General features: G+C 40.7%; 1 protein-coding gene across 1 annotated transcript in view; it reads right to left on the bottom strand.

Annotated features, from left to right (window-relative positions):
- Window positions 1-169: 169 nt before the first annotated feature.
- Window positions 170-19004, bottom strand: part of col4a3 (collagen, type IV, alpha 3) — a 28040-nt gene continuing 9205 nt past the window's right edge. Inside the window, 7 exon segments of the mRNA XM_045704245.1 lie at window positions 170-3178; window positions 3721-3893; window positions 7182-7315; window positions 7619-7831; window positions 16385-16530; window positions 16840-17008; window positions 17170-17240. Coding sequence (XP_045560201.1) covers window positions 3157-3178; window positions 3721-3893; window positions 7182-7315; window positions 7619-7831; window positions 16385-16499 — 657 coding nt within the window. The 5' untranslated portion in view covers window positions 16500-16530; window positions 16840-17008; window positions 17170-17240 and the 3' untranslated portion in view covers window positions 170-3156.

The following is a 19004-nucleotide window of genomic DNA, read 5'->3' as shown; positions in this document are numbered from 1 at the left end:
TCACGTTAGAGTAGAGATCCTTAGTAAATGATAGAGATGGAAAAGAAGTTCAAGAAATGGTCAGACAGGCCACTTCCTGTAAAGGAATCTCTCAGGTTTTGACCTGCCATTTGAGTTCTGTTATACTCACAGACACCATTCAAACAGTTTTAGAAAATTTAGGGTGTTTTCTATCCATATGTAATAAGTATATGCATATTCTAGTTACTGGGTAGGAGTGGTAACCAGATTAAATCGGGTATGTTTTTTATCCAGCCGTGTCAATACTGCCCCCTAGTCCTAACAGGTTTTAAGTTAATTTAGCACTTCCTGGAACAGAAAACCATTAAACTCGAGGCTGACAACAGTCTCTTCTTTTAAATACATCTCTAAACGAACTCAAGCTATAGAATACAATTTGCACATGAATGACATTACCATTAGGGAGTGAAGGAATTCACACAGAAATGAGCATCGAAACACAATGTTGAAGTGCATCGGTTATACAAGAGTTAAGTGCAACAGTATCCATACAGACAACAATTTTCTGGGTATTTCTCAGAAGTATAGTACAATATTTGGTTTGAAAAGCAAGGATGTCAGTTAAAAAGGGTGCAGGCAAGGCACAACATTGGAAAGCAATAAGGAAATCAAGGTGATATTATTGTACAGATAAATGGGAAATGCATAGCCTACTCACTTTGGTATTAAATGTGATCAACACAGTGGCTATGGTTCCATTGGAAAGAATACACAGATTCAAAATGGGAGTTAATTCAACACGCCAATGGACAGTGAAATTATGATAACTTTATCTCTCCATATAAATACTACACTAAAGCTCTATTTAAAGGGCCAAGTTGAGAGCATGCTTAATCATATTATTCAATATCTCCCTGACAAAGTGATTATTACAACATCATTGCTATATGTCCATTGTGGGTATACAGCAGTATTCAACCAACTACAGTGTTTACAAATCTAAGATAAAGTTACTAAGACATTTTAATGAAAATAAATTTAGTGATATGAGCGACATGTTTCTTTGCTAAATTATTTTTTGGTAACACTTTACTTATGTCGGTGTAATGCATAATGACTTGTTATAAGCATGTATTGGCTCGCAATCTTTTATACACATACATCTGGTAAATCTTTCTATGTGACTCAAAAATATTGTTAATAACTCAGGATCACTCTGAGATGCTACAAAGATATTGTAAGGGTATCACATTTTAAAGGCAGTGCATTATTAATGCATCATAATGCATTACACTCGCTGGCTTTAAGTGAAATGTTCACGCTTTTCCCTCCAAACTCAATTGCTGATAACAAAACTCATCCTATTTCAGCTGTCTGGCGTTAACAGCTGATCTGTAACTGATGTACTCCCAATAAGGTACCAATCTTCTACCAGATTGCTATCATACTCTTAGCACACAATAGACAACATAACATACAACAAACAGACAGGCCATCAGGTAACTAGACAGGCAGTTAAAGTGGAATTCCACAACTTTTTAAACTTGTATTCTTTATCTCCAGCACCATTTTCAGTTTTAATGTTGATGACATCATGTGGCGCATTCTTAGGACTGTTTCTTCTTATCTTTTTAACTACAGACCATTTGCACATACAGTATGTAGACTGGTATGGTGCTGGAGATAATGAATATGAGGTTTAAAAGTGGTGGAATTCAATCTTAACTTTTTATTCAAATGTGTATCCAGTAATGAGAAAAATGTGATTCTGCCCAGGCAAAATTAGTTCAGTCAGCATGCTGTAGGTAATAGAGCAGCAGTAGCAGTAAGGAGAAGGAGAGGCCATGCAGACTGCAAAACATCTCTGGATTCAGTGGGAAATTCCTATTTTTATTTGACAAAATGTGAGAGTGAAAGGTGCAAAACATGATCACTCTTTTTAAAAGCATGTTTCACTTTTGCACCATGAATTTTGCATTATTTTAGATCACCAGTTTTTTGTGTGTGCATTTTTTACTTTTGCACAATACATTTAGTATTATTTTAGACTTTTGAGTCAGACAGTTTTTTTTTTCAGTGTGAAGAGCATTCCTCCCTCTCCTTATTACATAGCATCCAACAAGAGTCATCAGGCAGTCAGACACTTTGTCAGGCAGTTAAGTTCCCATTCAAATGTATCAAAAAGACTGAGTCCTAGATTCAATCAGTTCAGCGTTAACCCGCGATAACCAACAACTGCATAGGATATCATTTATTTTATTTAGGGCGGTGTCGGAGGTGTAACTGCATTGGATATGTAAAATCCACAAGCTACTCCTGGCTTTATACACCAAGTCGCATTAGTAGAAATCCCATGCAGTGTTACAAGTTCAAACATGGGAATGTGAGAATCTAGACCTCGATTAGGCTGATATAAATCCTTATTATTTTGTTTAATGATTATTGAGTGTCATTATTTATATATAGCCCATGTCACAGAGGTCAGCCTGCCTGCTAGCGAGAACCACTTCCTCCTGATTCGGGCTCACACTGAACCTAGGACCTCTGCCTTGCTAACACACGTGACCGTCTTCCTTGACATACCAACCGTTTTTTTTTTTTAGCTACTGAAAAATATCTAATTCAATTGCTCCTTCGGATACATTTCACGCTAGCTGTGGAGTGAGCTTATGGTATGTTATTAACTCTGTTACACTCACCCCTTCTAAACTCGCTTCAAAGCAAGTGATCCCAGATGTTGACCTGAGCCCAACTGCTCATCAGGGTCATGGCACCACTGTTACGGACGTCACAATGCTTGCTTAGCGAGAACCACTTCTTCCTGATTCGTCCCAAACCAAGGCTCAAACCTAAGATCTCAGATTTTCTAGCAAATGTGTCAACATATTAACTGTTTGACATATATGAAAAAAATATTTATTCGAATGCGCCATCGGCTCCAACGCATGATTATGCTCTGCAGCTGTCGGTTATCACGACTTAATGCTGAACTGATTGAATCTAGTCCTGGATCACACTGACCATCCGCCATAAAACAGTCCAGTCATTTAATAATAAAAACAAAATACAAACAAACAAACAGGAAAACTGAGAACAAAACGTCAGATTAAGCAGAGGCCACTACCGGGTTGCGTCTCAATAGTCTTTCCTTGTTTCCTTGTGCACTCTCCTTCTGTCTATCGCTTACTGAAAACGTCAGCATGAGGTGAGGAGAGGACTGGAGGGGATGAAACATGGAAACAAGGATCAGCGCTTGTAAAAATTGAGACATCCTTTGGTATCCCTGGAAGCACCATGATTGAAACACTAGTCTTTATTGAATTAATCAGTCTCTCTGTTGCCCTACAGTGGCTGATAATGGGAGGTGCATCTCCAATTTCTTCCCTATCAGTTCTAGCTCTTAGGGTCACTGCCACTGCTTTCTACAGACCTGACAGGGACTGACTATACTCCCCTGGTAGTCTCTTTTCACTGTCTGAGGTCTGGGTTTACTGCGTCAGCAGAAGAAGAAGTGTGAGCATACGTCAGACCACACTACCGAAATGCATTGATGAATACTCTACTGCGATGTTGCAGCTGTAGGCACAAAGTCCCTTTATATAATTATGGAACTAACTGAGACATGGTTTTCAAATGAATATTACAGCACTCACGAGTTCATCAATAGAGTACCGGATAATGTGAAAACACCGGGTAAATGTGTACTGTATAATGAATTACTATATGAAGAAGACAATATTCACGATGTGCTGGTTTTACCTGAACATGTTTTTGGGGTCCAACAAGGCCAGCCAGTAGCTGTAGGAGTCAGTGTAGTAGTTGCAAGTCCCTCGCCCATGGCACTCAATGAAGGGAATCTTCCGGAACTCTTCTAGGCAGGACCACGAAGAGGCCAGCGGCTGGCCAGAGCCCTCCGCTCCAGCCCCTGTTTGCTGTGAACACACTTTACATATATAACATGATATCATATGATATAGCACAGAATGTCATCTTTAGCACTACCAGAGTTCTATTACTTGCAAACCAAAACTCTGAAAATCATTGTGGACATACGGTGCATTCAGAAAGTATTCAGACCCTTTGACTTTTTACACATTTTGTTACGTTCACAGCCTTATTCTAAAATTGATTCAATTGGTTTTTTTCGTCATCAATCTACACACAATACCCCATAATGGCAAAGCACTGTTTTACAGGAAACTAATTGACAACATACTTTCAGCAATCTTATAGGAAAGGACATTCAACAAGCGCAGCAATTACACAAATGACTGATGATTGGCTGAGAGAAATTGATGATAAAAATATTGTGGGGGCTGTTTTGTTAGACTTCAATGCAACTTTTCACATTATCGATCATAGTCTGCTGCTAGGCGCCTTACTTTTTTCAATCTTCACTAAGCGAGTGTGTCTATGTATGCGGATGACTCAACACTAAACACGTCAGCTACTACAGCGAGTGAAATGACTGCTACACTTAACAAAGAGCTGCAGTTTGTTTCAGAATGGATGGCAAGGAATCAGTTAGTCCTAAATATTTCAAAAACTAAAAGCATTGTATTTGGGACAAATCATTCACTACACCATAAACCTCAACCAAATATTGTAATGAATAACATGGAAATGTAGCAAGTTGAGGTGACTAAACTCATGGTCAAAACTTGCTGATACAACAGTAGCTAAGATGGGGAGTCTGTCCATAAAAAAGCACTGCTCTGCCTTTTAACAACACTATATCATCAAGGCAAGTCCTACAGGTCCTAGTTATGTCGCACTTGGACTACTGTTCAGTCGTGCAACTAAAGGGGGACTTAGAAAAATTACAATTGGCTCAGAACTGGGCAGCATGTCAGGCCCTTGAATGTACGCAGAGAGCTAACATTAATGATATGCATGTCAATCTCTCATGGGTCAAAGGAGGAGAGATTGACTTCATCTCTACTTGTTTTTGTAAGAACTGTTGACAAGCTGAATGCGCCGAGCTTTCTGTTTAAATTACTTACACACAGCTCAGACACCCATGCATACCTCACAAGACATGTCACCAGAGGTCTCTTCACAATTCCAAAGTCCAGAACAGACTATGGGAGGCACACAGTACCACATAGCGCCATAACTATATGGATCTCTATTCCACATCAGGTAACTGATGCAATCAGATTTAAAAAACAGATAAAAATACATCTTATGGAACAGCGGGGACTGTGAAGAGACACACACACGGGTACAGACACATGCACTTCACGGTAAGGTCTACACTTCTTGTATTCAGCGTTTGATATATACGCACATGGGCTCTAGCACACCCACTTTACACACATGTACATTGTAATATTGTTGTATGGTGGTGTCATACATTTTGTGTTGTGGATATGTGGTGGTGTGACAGTGTTATATGATGTACTGTTTTATATTTTGTTTTATGTGTAATGTAAGTGTCTTAATGTGTTTGGAACTTAGGAAGAGTAGCTGGTGCCTTGGCAGGTGATCCCTAATAAAATACCAATGCAAAATAGCAAGGGGTCTGAATACTTATGTAAATAAGGTATTTCTGTTTTTGACATTTTATAAATTAGCAGAAAAAAATCCAAAACCTGATTTCGCATTGTCATAATGGGGTATTGTGTGTAGATTGATGAGGAAAAAAAGTATTTAATCCATTTTAGAATAAGGCTGTAACGTAACAAAATCAACAAAAAAAATGGAAGGTGTCTAAATAATTGTTGTCTCCACCTTCTTGCCCTTTATGCTGTTGTCTGTGCCCAATAATGTTTGTACCATGTTTTGTGAAGCTACCATGTTGTGCTGCTGCCATGTTGTGTTTCTACTGTGTTGTTGTCATGTGTTGCTACCATGATGTGTTTTTGTCTTCAGTCTCTATGTAGTGTTGTGGTGTCTGCAGGATGCCTTACAGGAGGCCTTACAGACTGATTGCACAAAATGGAAATTGGTCTTCTGCTGTGCCCAACCACTCTGATATACACACACAGATACACACATTTGGGGCTTGATTCAATCTGTATCGCTGAAGCGTCACAGATTAATTGGGCAATCAACATTTAAAGGTAATTTCCAATTGAGCCCGACATATGCAGCATTTACTGTGAATACAGATTCCACTAGCGCGGAGACATTGCCTTTAAATTTGAATCACGCTGTAATGCCGAACTTCAGGACTACGGATTGAATCCAGTCCTTGGTTGAAGAGGGTGGAGTAGTAGGCATCTACTAGTGCAGTGCCTGTTGAGCAGTTTAGGGGTTAAGTGTCTTGCTCACAGGTACAACCGGAGGTGATGGCATCTAGGACACTGATGGCAGCAACCCTCAGGCCCACTCTCGAACCGATTTCCCCCTATCACACATGGGATTCAAACCGGCAAACTTCCAGTTGCTGGCCCACTCCTCGAACCTCTCTATTGGTATGGCATCGCCATAAACAAGTAAGCATTCGTTTTCAGTTACTAATGAACCGCCATTATACTATGGCCCAGAGTTCTTCCTGGCCTTGAGGTTTTCCTGATCAGGTAAAACATTTGTTCAGGTAAATATTTACTTGCGTTTTATTCAGCTACTGAATTAACCCATCCATACAGGAGTTCCTCTTTCTCAGACTGTAGTTCCTACCATGACAAAAGAGTAGCCAGCCCAAAGACAGAGCCAGCCCATATAGCGCAAATATAGTATGATTGATTGATATCATTTGGCAGTTCAAAAAATTAAATAAACATACATCAAATTGACTCTGAAGCACATGCTTGGGCAGACAAGGAAACGTGTCATGCCAGCATCATTTTCCATTAATTCAATTCAATTTAGGGTTGCAAAATTCAAGCTAGTTTTGGAGTGAGAAACTTTCTCAAAATTCACAGGTTTTCGAAATATCTTGGTTGGAGGATTCCAGATGTACTGCTAATTCCTTTCTGATTACAGGAATATTCCAAATAGGATTTCTGGATTTTGGCAAAGTTACTGGAATTTTGCAACTGTAATTCAATTCAATTCAATTCAATTCACAATTCAATTCAATACATCCCCTCAGGGGCATTTTACCCAGCAGAGTGGGGATTCCCGGCTATCAGGGCAGACCCATATTTACTTATGGAGTGACATTGGAGTTCCTTCCTGTGTTATGTCTAGGACAATCTGTTCAAACCAGTGTATACTAGAGCAGAACCTGCTGACATATCTCTCCAGTGAGTCACCAGAGATGAGGACCATACCAAGCGATGCATGGCCTCATCCGTGGACAGCCGGTAGGAGTAGTCTTTGCAGGAGGCTTAGCGGCTCGTGCTGTCCGTGTTGCAGAATAAGAAGGGCATGGTAGAGAAGCGAGGCTGACAGCTCCCCAGTGTACCTGGACAGCGGGCAAACCAGAGAAATATAATCAATGTATTTCTATTGGGCAGAAAGCAGCATATCCAGGAGACGGAACCGTTGTTCTGTTATCGGATAGAACAGCAGGGATTGGGTTCTTCTTCGGAGACTGTGTGTGTGTGTGTCTTTGGGTTATATACGGTATGTGCATGAATATCTGTGTGTGTGTGTGGTTGTGCGTGTGTGTGGTGGTGTGTGCATAAATGCATGCATGCCTATGTATATGTATTTATATGCGCATCCATGGATGGATGCGCATGCACATGTGTGTGTATACTCATACCCAGATTCTGGCCATGGCCTCTGTTGTTGCCGTTGATGAACAGGAGGGAGTATCCGGAGTTGATGAGGTTGCTGCCCCCTGGGCACTGTGGCACGTTCTGCCTCTGGCTGTGACGGGTGAATAGGAAGCCGTCCTCTATTGGCCCGGCCAGGTAGGGACCTGGAGGGCCTTGGGAGCCTCTGGATCCCGGAGTCCCCTGCTCACCTTGGATACCTGAGGAAACAATCCCATAGTATCTTTTCACAGACACTCTTTTCACAGACCCTCTGCCACAGTGTCTGTTTAACACTTTTGGGCACTCTGCAATTGATACTTATAAGTCAGGGCTAATAAGTAAGATTCCATGTATGGATGAGAAACAAGTAGTATATAAAGATAGGGAGGAGGATGCATGGTGTGTGTGTCTGTGGAGTTTCTTCAGAGGAGGAAGGGGAGGACCATCCTACTCAGTGAATTTCATTAAAAAACAAATTGTGAAACATTTGAAAAGTTATCCTTCTAGATAAAATGATACAAAATATATTCATGTCATCAAATAAATGATTAAAGCGCACTGTTTTGTAATGAAGATCTACAGTAGCCTCAACAGCACCCTCTAGGGTAGCACCATGGTGTTGCCTGAAGACAGCTATTTTCCATCCTCTGGGTCACTTCTGTGTTCCAATGGCACGTTGTGTTAGCTAATCCAAGTTTATCATTTTAAAATGCTAATTGATCATTAGAAAACCCTTTTGCAATTATGTTTGCATAGCTGAAAACTGTTGTTCTGATTAAAGAAGCAATATAACTTGTCTTCTTTAGACTAGTTGAGCATCTGGAGCAGCAGCATTTGTGGGTTCGATTACAGGCTCAAAATGGCTAGAAACAAACAACTTTCTTCTGAAACTCGTCAGTTTATTCTTGTTCTGAGAAATGAAGGCTATTCCCTATGAGAAATTGCCAAGAAACTGAAGATCTCATACAACGCTGTGTACTACTCCATTCACAGAAAAGCTCAAACTGGCTCTAACCTGAATAGAAAGAGGAGTAGGAGGCCCCGGTGCACAACTGAGCAAGAGGACAAGTACATTAGAGTGTCTAGTTTGAGAAACCAACTCCTTACAAGTCCTCAACTGACAGCTTCATTAAATAGTACCCGCAAAACACCAGTCTTAATGTCAACAGTGAAGAGGCGACTCCGGGATGCTGGCCTTCTAGGCAGAGTTGCAAAGAAAAAGCCATATCTCAGACTGGCCAATAAAAATAAAAGATTAAGAACACAAAAGAACACAAACACTGGACAGAGGAACTATTGGAGCTAGAAACATAAGCATTTTGCTGCACCTGTGATAACACCTGCAAAATTTGTGTATGTGCCAACATTTTTTATTTGAGTCTTCTTAGTTTATCTTTTACTTACGTAGCTAGCTGATGCAGCTAATTTAGCCTACTCACAACTTGACTCAAACAGAGAGGAATGCTATTTATGTTAGCTAGCTGGCTAATGCTATCCAACAATGCAACTCTTCCAAGTAAAGGTAAGCTTTCGGTTTTATTAATTTATTGCCATGGGGCTCGCCGGTGTAACTGCTAAACTGCTTGCTGTACACTGTACTGCGTGATTATACACATGGATTGGATTGTGGGTTTACTAACGCGTTAGTTCTAGTAGCTATGTTGACTATGATGTTAGCTAATATGGTGTCAACGATAGGCTGTGTAGCGGTTAGCGTTTTGGTCATAACAAATCAAGCTTTATTTACACAGCACATTTCAAACATGGAATGCAACGCAATGTGCTTCACATTATAATAAAAAACAATGCAAAGAAAAACTGAAATATTTACCACATCAAACAAAAGTGCATAAAAAAATAAAACAATAACAAAAACTGAAACACTATAGAAATAAAAAAACGAAGGAAAAGCAAAGCTAAAAAGGTTTTAAGTTCTGTCCAAAGTTTTGGCCCTGCTTATATTCTCTGGCAGGCTATTCCAGAGGCTGGAGGCATAATTACTAAAGGCTGGCTCTCCATGCATCTTGGTCCTGTTCTTTGTAATAGTTCAAAGGCCAGTGCCAGAGGACCTGAGGGACCTACTGGGACCTGCCAATAGAAGAACCTTAAAATGAATTCTAACTCACAGTGCAGAGAACTTAAAACCGGTGTAATGTGTGCTCTCCGTCTGGTCTTGGTATGAAGGTTTCGCTTGGAGAGGTTTTTCGCCAGGTCACAGACAGCTGTTGTGCTGTGCACTGAAGTCCACAAGTGAATGGAAAAGTTGAGAATGAGAGTGCGTAGATGCGAGAAGGAATTATACAACAAGAAAAGTGATGATGCTGTTTGTGGCTGCTATGAAAATGAACTGATGTATTCATGTATGTATTCATTCCTCTGATTCTGTTACAAAATGTTTCTTAAGTGGAAGCAAAAGAAACAGGATGGACCTACCTGAATTTGTCCAATAAAAACTCTTGTTTTAGTGGACTAATTGAATAATGGTTACACCCCAGATCAGCCAGATGCAGGCAAGAGTGTGCAAGGTAATCTTGGGTCAGTTTCTAATTCCCCCCCCCCCCCAATGGTTATGGTTAGGATTTAGGGAGAGGAAGCTGATCTTAGATCTGTATCAAGGGGAACTTCACTCGGGAGCGAATACAAACCTGGGAGTCTGCTTCTGTATCTCAAGGCTCTAAATAACTATTTTTGACACCAAATAATACATAATTCAATATGGGCGTTAATTAATTAACTGCTCATTTGATGTTTGTTTTCAGCACAGACATTCATCAATTAGAGATATGAATTACTGTGGTCGTGTCCGAATATTCAAATTTGCGTTCTAAGTAGTTGTTTGATAATTTATGTGAAAATACCACGTTTTAAAGTATGTATGCTTTAAATGCCAGGATGTCATATTCAATTTGGCTTTTCATCTACATGTAGTAGGAATACGTTGTATGCTATTGAGGAAGAGAATCTTATTTTCAGATCCAAGTGTTTTTGACAACAGTTGATAATTCTACAAGGGGGACAGGCTATTCCAAAATGAACAAATGGCGGGAAACAGCGCAATTGCGCATTAGATAATACATTCTCAATATGGGTGAGCCTAGTATGTTGATATTTGTTGCTTACTGAATACATTTAGTCATGACTGTCCTGTGAGGATCAGGATGGGTCAGATCAGACTGGAGGGGGATAGCAGTAACCAGGCCTCTCTCGCCCACAGAGGGGGGGAAGGGATTTACTGGATGGTCGACAGTTCACACCCTGTTGTAAATTACAGCAGGGGCCTTTTTCTCTCCTCCAGTATGAACAAAAGGAATGCCTTTGTTAACAGGCTTTTCCCGCCGAAACTCTAACATGGTCAAAAGTGGATACTGGAAAAATAATTCTATCATAAGAATGTGGGGAACGGTCAGTGGGGAGCTATAGAAAACTAATGTCATATTGGTTTTTATTTTGTGATGTCATTAAAAATTATGATTTTAGGAGGTGTAAGAGAATCTCCTATAAACTGTTTATAGTAAGTAGCCACTCCCCGAGTGAGGTCAGAGAGCGTGTCAGACTGACAGAACTGTCCCTTTTGTCCAGAGTGCATAAAAGGATTGCCAACAACGATTAACATTAGACCAGGAAAGGCCTGGTTCGGACAGAGATAAATGGCAAACAAAGGCACACACACAAAAATACATGAATGATTTCTTATTGAAAACAGGTGGTGGTTCATGTGCAAAGGATATGATTAATGTGAGAATAGTTCTGAAATGTGTAAATGATGTGTCCCTCTCTCTCTCTCTCTGTCACCCCCCCCCTCCATTGTAACAAGCCATCATATTGTGTCAGTCCACTAGGGACGGTGGTCTCATGTAAAGGGTGTATGTTTATTCTGTGTTATAATTTAGTTAGCTAGTAAATAAATAATTAAACCAATTTGTGTAGTACTGAATCATGAGTAAGGCTGGGGTTTTTACAGATGCATGAGGTTACGACTGTTCAGAATGATTATATGATAAGAGGTAATGATTAATACGTTGACTGTTTTTTGGATGTGATAGGTAAAGACCTTTAGAGATTAATTCAGGAGATGGTAACTCATTAAACAACCTCTTCCATGGTGCCTCAAATCCTAATGAGTTAATTGTTACATGATTCATTTAATCGGGTAACAATTAAACATAGTTAGTTGATTAAATAAATAACAGTCATCAGATTAATGAAAGTAAAGTCACGACATATTGGAGCCCCCGTGCAAGGAATCTAAGATAGAATTTGTCCTTCCTGTTGAATTCAGTCTATATGAATTGTGTAGCAGATTATGTTATACACCAATAAGAGCTGTAGCAGGATTATAGTTGAGAGTGAATGTGTGTGATTCCTTTTGTCCAAGATACGAGAGAGATTGACTCCGGTGTTGTATATGATACAAAGGGTAAGAGTGAGTAGACTCGCCAATTATTACATTTCTAGCGTTAGGACATATGGGCCAGCCGATTACAGAAATTTGAGAAAATATATTAGTATTATCTCTGTCTCTCACGACTCAGGAGCGAGCAGACTTGACAAGTATTAATTCCTAGAGCTAGGACATATGGGCCAGCCAATTAAGGAAATTTAAGAAGATATATTTGTTGGCCGAAGCAAAGTATTATCTCTCTGTCTATCGCTCTTGAAAAACATGAAAAGGGGCCTCCCGAGTGGCGCTGTGTACTAAGGCACTGCATCCCAGTGCTTGCTGTGCCACTGGAGATTCTGGGTTCGAGTCCAGGCTCTGTCGCAGCCGGCCGCGACCGGGAGACCCATGGGGCGGTGCACAGTTGGCCCAGCAATGTTTGGGTTAGGGGAGGGTTTGGCTGGCAGGGATGTCCTTGTCCCATTGTGCAATAGTGACTCCTGTGGTGGGCCAGGCACCATGCATGCTGACACAGTCACCAGGTGTATGGTGTTTCCTCTGACACATTGGTGCTTCTGGGTTAAGTGGGCAGTGCGGCTTGGCTTGGTTGGGTTGTGTTTCAGAGGACACACAGCTCTCAACCTTCGCCTCTCCTGAGTCTATACGGGAGTTGCAGTGATGAGACAAGACTGTAACTACCAATTGGATACCACGAAAAAGGGGTACATTTATTTATTTATTTTTAAAAGCGTGAAAAGACACGGTGAGTATTTCTTTATGTTTGTGTGGAATATGACCACAAAACGTTACTCAAACAGGCCATACCTCAAAACATTCCTGGAGGACTGCTTAAACTGTGATGCGCTAACTGATTTGGGCTCGACAATATCGCTTATCTCTCAAATATTGTTCAAAGATCTCAAAAGGGCTTAGAACCCAGCTAAACATTGGTTAAAAATGGAACGTTGCGACACTAAACTTTGAGGTTTCACTCAGATTACCTCGCCTCTCACTTTGAGACTTATGCTGAAACTACACTTCCAAGACGTATCGCTTGTTCACCCTGTGTATGTTACCAGCCTCGAAACTAAACACCTGCTACTCGGGGCAGACTTGACGGATGGTTTGGTCCCACTGATAGATTGGAAAAACAACCAATTGTGGTTACAAATAACCGTGCTGTCTCCACTGACAACACTGTCTTCTCCTAATGGTGGCTGCAACACAGTCATCCACAAGGAGTATCTGTTGGGAAAAAGACGTTTCAACACCTCTTGGTGAAAAATCTGACTCAAGCAGATATTACGATATCTCGTCACATTCAACCAGCAAACCTGATTGACTATTATTTTCATGATTCCCGAGCTAGCAGTCTCTGTGAGTGAGCAACTTCCCTCCTCCTATGAGTCATGCAATACTGTAGCTAAGATGAACTTTTTTTGTCCTTTGGACACTCCGCAAGCACCACGGCCGTATCAGGAAACATAGCATCAACGTGCAGAGTGGACTCTGCTTCTGATGATACATTTTCCACTTTGAGAAGGACTGAAACCCCTTTCTATGAAACTAACAGTGTCAGTCCCACCACTGACCCTGTGATCCCAACTGGCGTAACACTGTGGGATATCGCAGAAACATATCCTCGTCGCAGTTCGCAGGTACTGGAATGGATGCCACACTCGGACGCTGTGGTGACTGGCAGTCCATGACAGTCACTGACCATTTTGAAGCACAAACACCAGGAGATTTGGTTGAAAGGTTACAGCAAATCTACTAACAACGCACCTGCTGACAACTCATACAAAAGATTCAACCTTTTCATTTGTGCTTCAGACACCAACACCACCCGCTGGTGGGGGCGTCCTGAGACACAAATGGGGGAATACTAACCCATGATGAGCCTTGTCGAGGCCAGTGGGGGCAACACTGTATGAGGCTACCCAATAAGGAAACAAATCAAGTTGTAAACTTCCCCACAAGAACACAGAGGAGCAGACAAGCCACTCGACGAGGATAATCGTAGAATACATCTGAGATGGCACATTGGCATATAATATGAAACATGATTAAAGTATTTTTGTTAAGATAGGAATGTGATTTTAGGAGGTATACGACATAAACAATCCAGGAAAGAAGAGGAGTTGCAGCCCACATCTAAAGTGGTTTAAATGCTGAATCTCAGAGACCAGGAAACATGAGGCGGGAGCAAAACATTTGAAATGGTTGGAACCTCAACACGAGGTGTAGAAATAAACTCACCATCCTTTAGACTAGAACATTGTCAGGTTGCAGATGTGCGTGTAAAGTGGTCTGAATCCTGAACCATGAATTAAGCTCTCCTACCAGACAATCACTGGTACGGCTGATTAGCTGTCCTAAGTCAGATATCGAGAAAAACGAATCTAAGTGAGACTATCCTACTACGCTCATCCCCAATGGGAACCGTCGACACGGCTGGCTATCTTCCAGAATGAAAAACAGTAGAAGAGACGGGTCCGGACCCTTTTGGACAATCAGAGCCTTACACGTGTACCACTGAAAGGCCAACCCACATCTGTCTTAGGAAGGCCTGGTTCCGACAGAGATAAACAGTGAACAAAGACACTCACACGTAAATACATTCTTGATTTCTTATTCCAAACGGGCAGTGGTTATGGGTGTTTTCTGAGAATGTGCTTTTTGTGAAAAGAATTTAAGCTTTGTGCCAATATCAGATATGTCTATGTCCTGGGAAATGTTCTTGTTACTTACAACCTCATGCTAATTGCATTAGCCTACGTTAGGGGAGTAAGCAAAGAGAGTAAGCAAAGGCACTATGTGTAATCCTGGGATTAAGTGTACTTATTGGTATAATTCTATAATGGCCTATAGTTACTGCACTTAATCCTATAATGGCCCGTAGTAATATTATTGTCCAATAATGGCATGTAGCAATCTTATAATTGCCTATAGTAATCTGTACTTATTATTTTCTGGAAATAATGTATAGGCGCGCCACCAATATAATTGATCCAAGGAACTAGAGGGGAGGGGAAAACCCGCCTAGTGGAAAGAACTTAGATTTGGTAACAATGGTGGAGTAAAGCCAAGGGGATAGGGTTATTAGCATTAAGTGGAGGGACTATGAAACTTGTATAAGCATGAAACTGTATAAAAGGAGTGTACTGAGACTGAGTCCGGCAGTTGGTCCATAGGCCAGCTTGGCTTGTTACTTTGTAAAAAAGTCTATTTGAATTCACAAGTTCCGGTATCTGTGAAATATGACTGAGTGAATATTTCCACGACACGGTGCGTGTGCAAAGTACACTACCATTCAAAAGTTTGGGGTCACTTAGAAATGTCCTTGTTTTCTGTGAAAACATACATGAAATGAGTTGCAAAATAAATAGGAAATATAGTCAAGACAAGGTTAAAAATAATAATTTTTTTCATTGAAATAATAATTGTTACTCAAACTTTGCTTTTGTGAAAGAATACTGCATTTGCAGCAATTACAGCCTTGCAGACCTTTGGCATTCTAGTCGTCAATTTGTTGAGGTAATCGGAAGAGATTTCACCCCATGTTTCCTGAAGCACCTCCCACAAGTTGGATTGGCTTGATGGGCAGTTCTTACGTAGCATAAGGTCAGAGCTGCTCCCATAACAGCTCAATAGGGTTGAGATCCGGTGACTGTGCTGGCCACTCCATTATAGACAGAATACCAGCTGACTGCTTCTTCCCTAAATAGTTCTTACATAGTTGGGAGCTGTGCTTTGGGTCATTCCTTCCTTCTTCAATATCCCTTTTACCCTGTACAAATATCCCACTTTACCACAACCAAAGCACCCCCAGCCTCTGTATGCCTATGTAGACGTTCCAGAAAAAAACAGCCGTTTCCAGCTACAATATTCATTTCCAACATTAACAATGTCTACACTGTATTTCTGATCAATTTGATGTTATTTTGATGGACAAAAAATTAGCTTTTCTTTCAAAAAGAAGGACATTTCTAAGTGACCCCAAACTTTTGAATGGTAGTGTATGTGATTCATGTGAGAATAGTTCTGAAATGTGTCAACGATAAGTGTCCCTTTTTCTCTCTCTCTTTCCCCCCTCTCCATCTCTGTTGTAACAAGTCGTCATATTGTGTCAGTCCACTAGGAATCTTTGACTCATGTAAAGGTTGTATGTTTATTTTGTGTTAATATTTAGTTAGCTAGTAAATGAATAATTGAACCAATTTGTGTAGCACTGAAGGAGTTTTTCTTGATGACGTGGGTCATCAAAAACTCAGGGCGCTTGGCAGGAGTGAGATACAAATTAGACAAGAGTGAGACACACTCACACATCATTTTGTGAAATAGGTTGCTGAGAAGCCAGATTTCTCTTGAAAAAATTATTATCTTACTGTACCTTGATCCCCAGGGCTCCCTCGCAGGCCTTGCAACCCCAGGTTACCCCCCTTGGGGCGCCACACCCTGAGTCCACATCTGGCCTGTCCATCCACGCACACCCTGAGAGCCAGCATCCCCCCGATCACCTCTGAGCCCCGGAGGTCCCTAAAGCAAACAGACACCAAACAGTTAACTCTGGTTTCGTCATGGGTAGGGCCCCAAGTTTTTCCAAATCACATGGTCTGTCCATGAAAAACCACAGGCACAAGTTACAGGCTATAACAACAGCCAAGTGTTTAGCATGTTAAGACCATGTGCTCAGGTCCAAAATCCTAGTCCAGCATGCTCACGCTGTTCACTAATACAATGGTTCTGATCCTCAATCAGATATTACTGAGTTACAATGACCATCCTCCAGTCATTGGCATTGATTGTACAGTATGTAATGGTGAAGGTGGAGTGGATCACACTCACAGGGTTGCCCTTTAGCCCAGGTTGGCCTTTCAGTCCTAGGTATCCAGGGACCCCTTCAGTCCCAGGAACTCCTGGATCCCCAGGTGAGTCCACAGTCTCCTGGGGACATGGGACCTTTCTCCCCCTTGGGCCATGTAGAGCCTGGTATACCTGGTAAACCATAGGAACCCTACAGATCCAAAGACATAAAAGGATGTGACCCCCCAAAAAATCATTAGAATAAAATCTCCCCATACATTGTAAAAACGCCTTGACAAAAAGTACTATATCAAGAATTTATATCTGAATCTGTGGTGATCCCATAATGACTGTCAGTCCAGGTCAAGTCACCTGTAGACCTGCTGGACCTCCAAGACCTTTGACTCCTCGAAATTCTTTGGACCCAGGAGCACCATCTCGGCCTGGAGAAACACAAATGCTGTAAATACAGGGGCAGCCATAGAGTATTCTACACATACTAAACTATAGTAGAGAAGAAAACCTGTATCTGTCATCCATGCTAGGTCAAACAATGATGGTGTGAAGCACAAAGTTAGGCAGGATGTCATGTGAAATTTAGATTTTTTAAGCGGTCAAAGTGTGCATGTACATAATGTACAATACTAGTTAAAAGTTTGGACACACCTACTCATTCCAGGGATTTTCTTTATTTTGACTATTTTCTACATTGTAGAAAAATAGTGAAGACACCAAAACTATGAAATAACACATATGGAATCAATAAATTGTAATGATGGACGTTGCCATTTTCCAAGTATGTACAGTATATTTAAGAATACATCTGGATGTTAGTCATATGGATGTGAATATGGACTAAATCTATCATTACCCCAACAATGTCAACTTTGACCGCATCAGTTCCAATATCTCTCGCCAATATCTCTGCCTCAGAATGTCCGATCCTCACAAGATAAAGTGCTTATTGTTCAGAAGTGTCTTTCTGAGTAGTTAGAGAGATTTACACTAGAGGTCAAACGATTATGATTTTTCAACGTCGATACCGATACAGATTATTGAAGGGCCAAAAAAAAACGCTACCAATTAATCAGCCAATTGTTTTTATTTATTTATTTGTAATAATGACAATTACAACAATACTGAATGAACACTTATTTTAACATAATATAATACATCAATAAAATCAATTTATCCTCAAATAAATAATGAAACATGTTCAATTTGGTTTAAATAATGCAAAAACAAAGTGTTGGAGAAGAAAGTAAAAGTGAAATATGTGCCATGTAAAAAAGCTAATGTTTAAGTTCCTTGCTCAGAAAATGAGAACATATGAAAGCTGGTGGTTCCTTTTAACATGAGTCTTCAATATTCCCAGGTAAGAAGTTTTAGGTTGTAGTTATTATAGGAATTATAAGACTATTTCTCTCTATACGATTTGTATTTCATATACCTTTGACTATTGGATGTTCTTATAGGCACTGTAGTATTGCCAGTGTAACAGTAGAGCTTCCATCCCTCTCCTCGCTACTACCTGGGCTCGAACCAGGAACACATTGACAACAGCCACCCTCGAGGCAGCATTACCCATGTAGAGGAAGGGGAAAACTACTCCAAGTCTCAGAGCGAGTGACGTTTGAAACGCTATTAGCGCGCACCCGCTAAATAGCTAGCCATTTCACATCGGTTACACCAGCCTCATCTTGGGAGTTGACAGGCTTGAAGTCATAAACAGGCAATTCATTGCGAAGGGCTGCTGGCAAACGCACGAAAGTGCTGTATGAATGAATGCTTACGAGCCTGCTGCTGCCTACCATCGCTCAGTCAGACTGCTCTATCAAATCATAGACTTAATTATAACATAATAACACACAGAAATACAAGCCTTCAGTCATTAATATGGTCGAATCCGGAAAATATAATCTCGAAAACAAAAAGTTTTTCCTGTCAGTGAAATACGGAACCGTTCCGTATTTTATCTAACGGGTGGCATCCCTAAGTCTAAATATTCCTGTTACATTGCACAACCTTCAATGTTATGTCATAATTACATACAATTCTGGCAAATTAGTTCGCAACGAGCCTGGCGGCACAAACTGTTGCATATACCCTGACTCTGCGTGCAATGAACGCAAAATGACACAATTTCACCTGGTTAATATTGCCTGCTAACCGGGATTTCTTTTAGCTAAATATGCAGGTTTAAAAAT

The sequence above is a fragment of the Salmo salar genome, chromosome ssa20 (genome assembly GCF_905237065.1).
Source record: "Salmo salar chromosome ssa20, Ssal_v3.1, whole genome shotgun sequence".
NCBI classification, from domain to species: domain Eukaryota; kingdom Metazoa; phylum Chordata; class Actinopteri; order Salmoniformes; family Salmonidae; genus Salmo; species Salmo salar.
The sequence above is the reverse complement of the archived record's forward strand: the minus strand, read 5'-3'. Positions and strand labels throughout refer to the sequence as shown.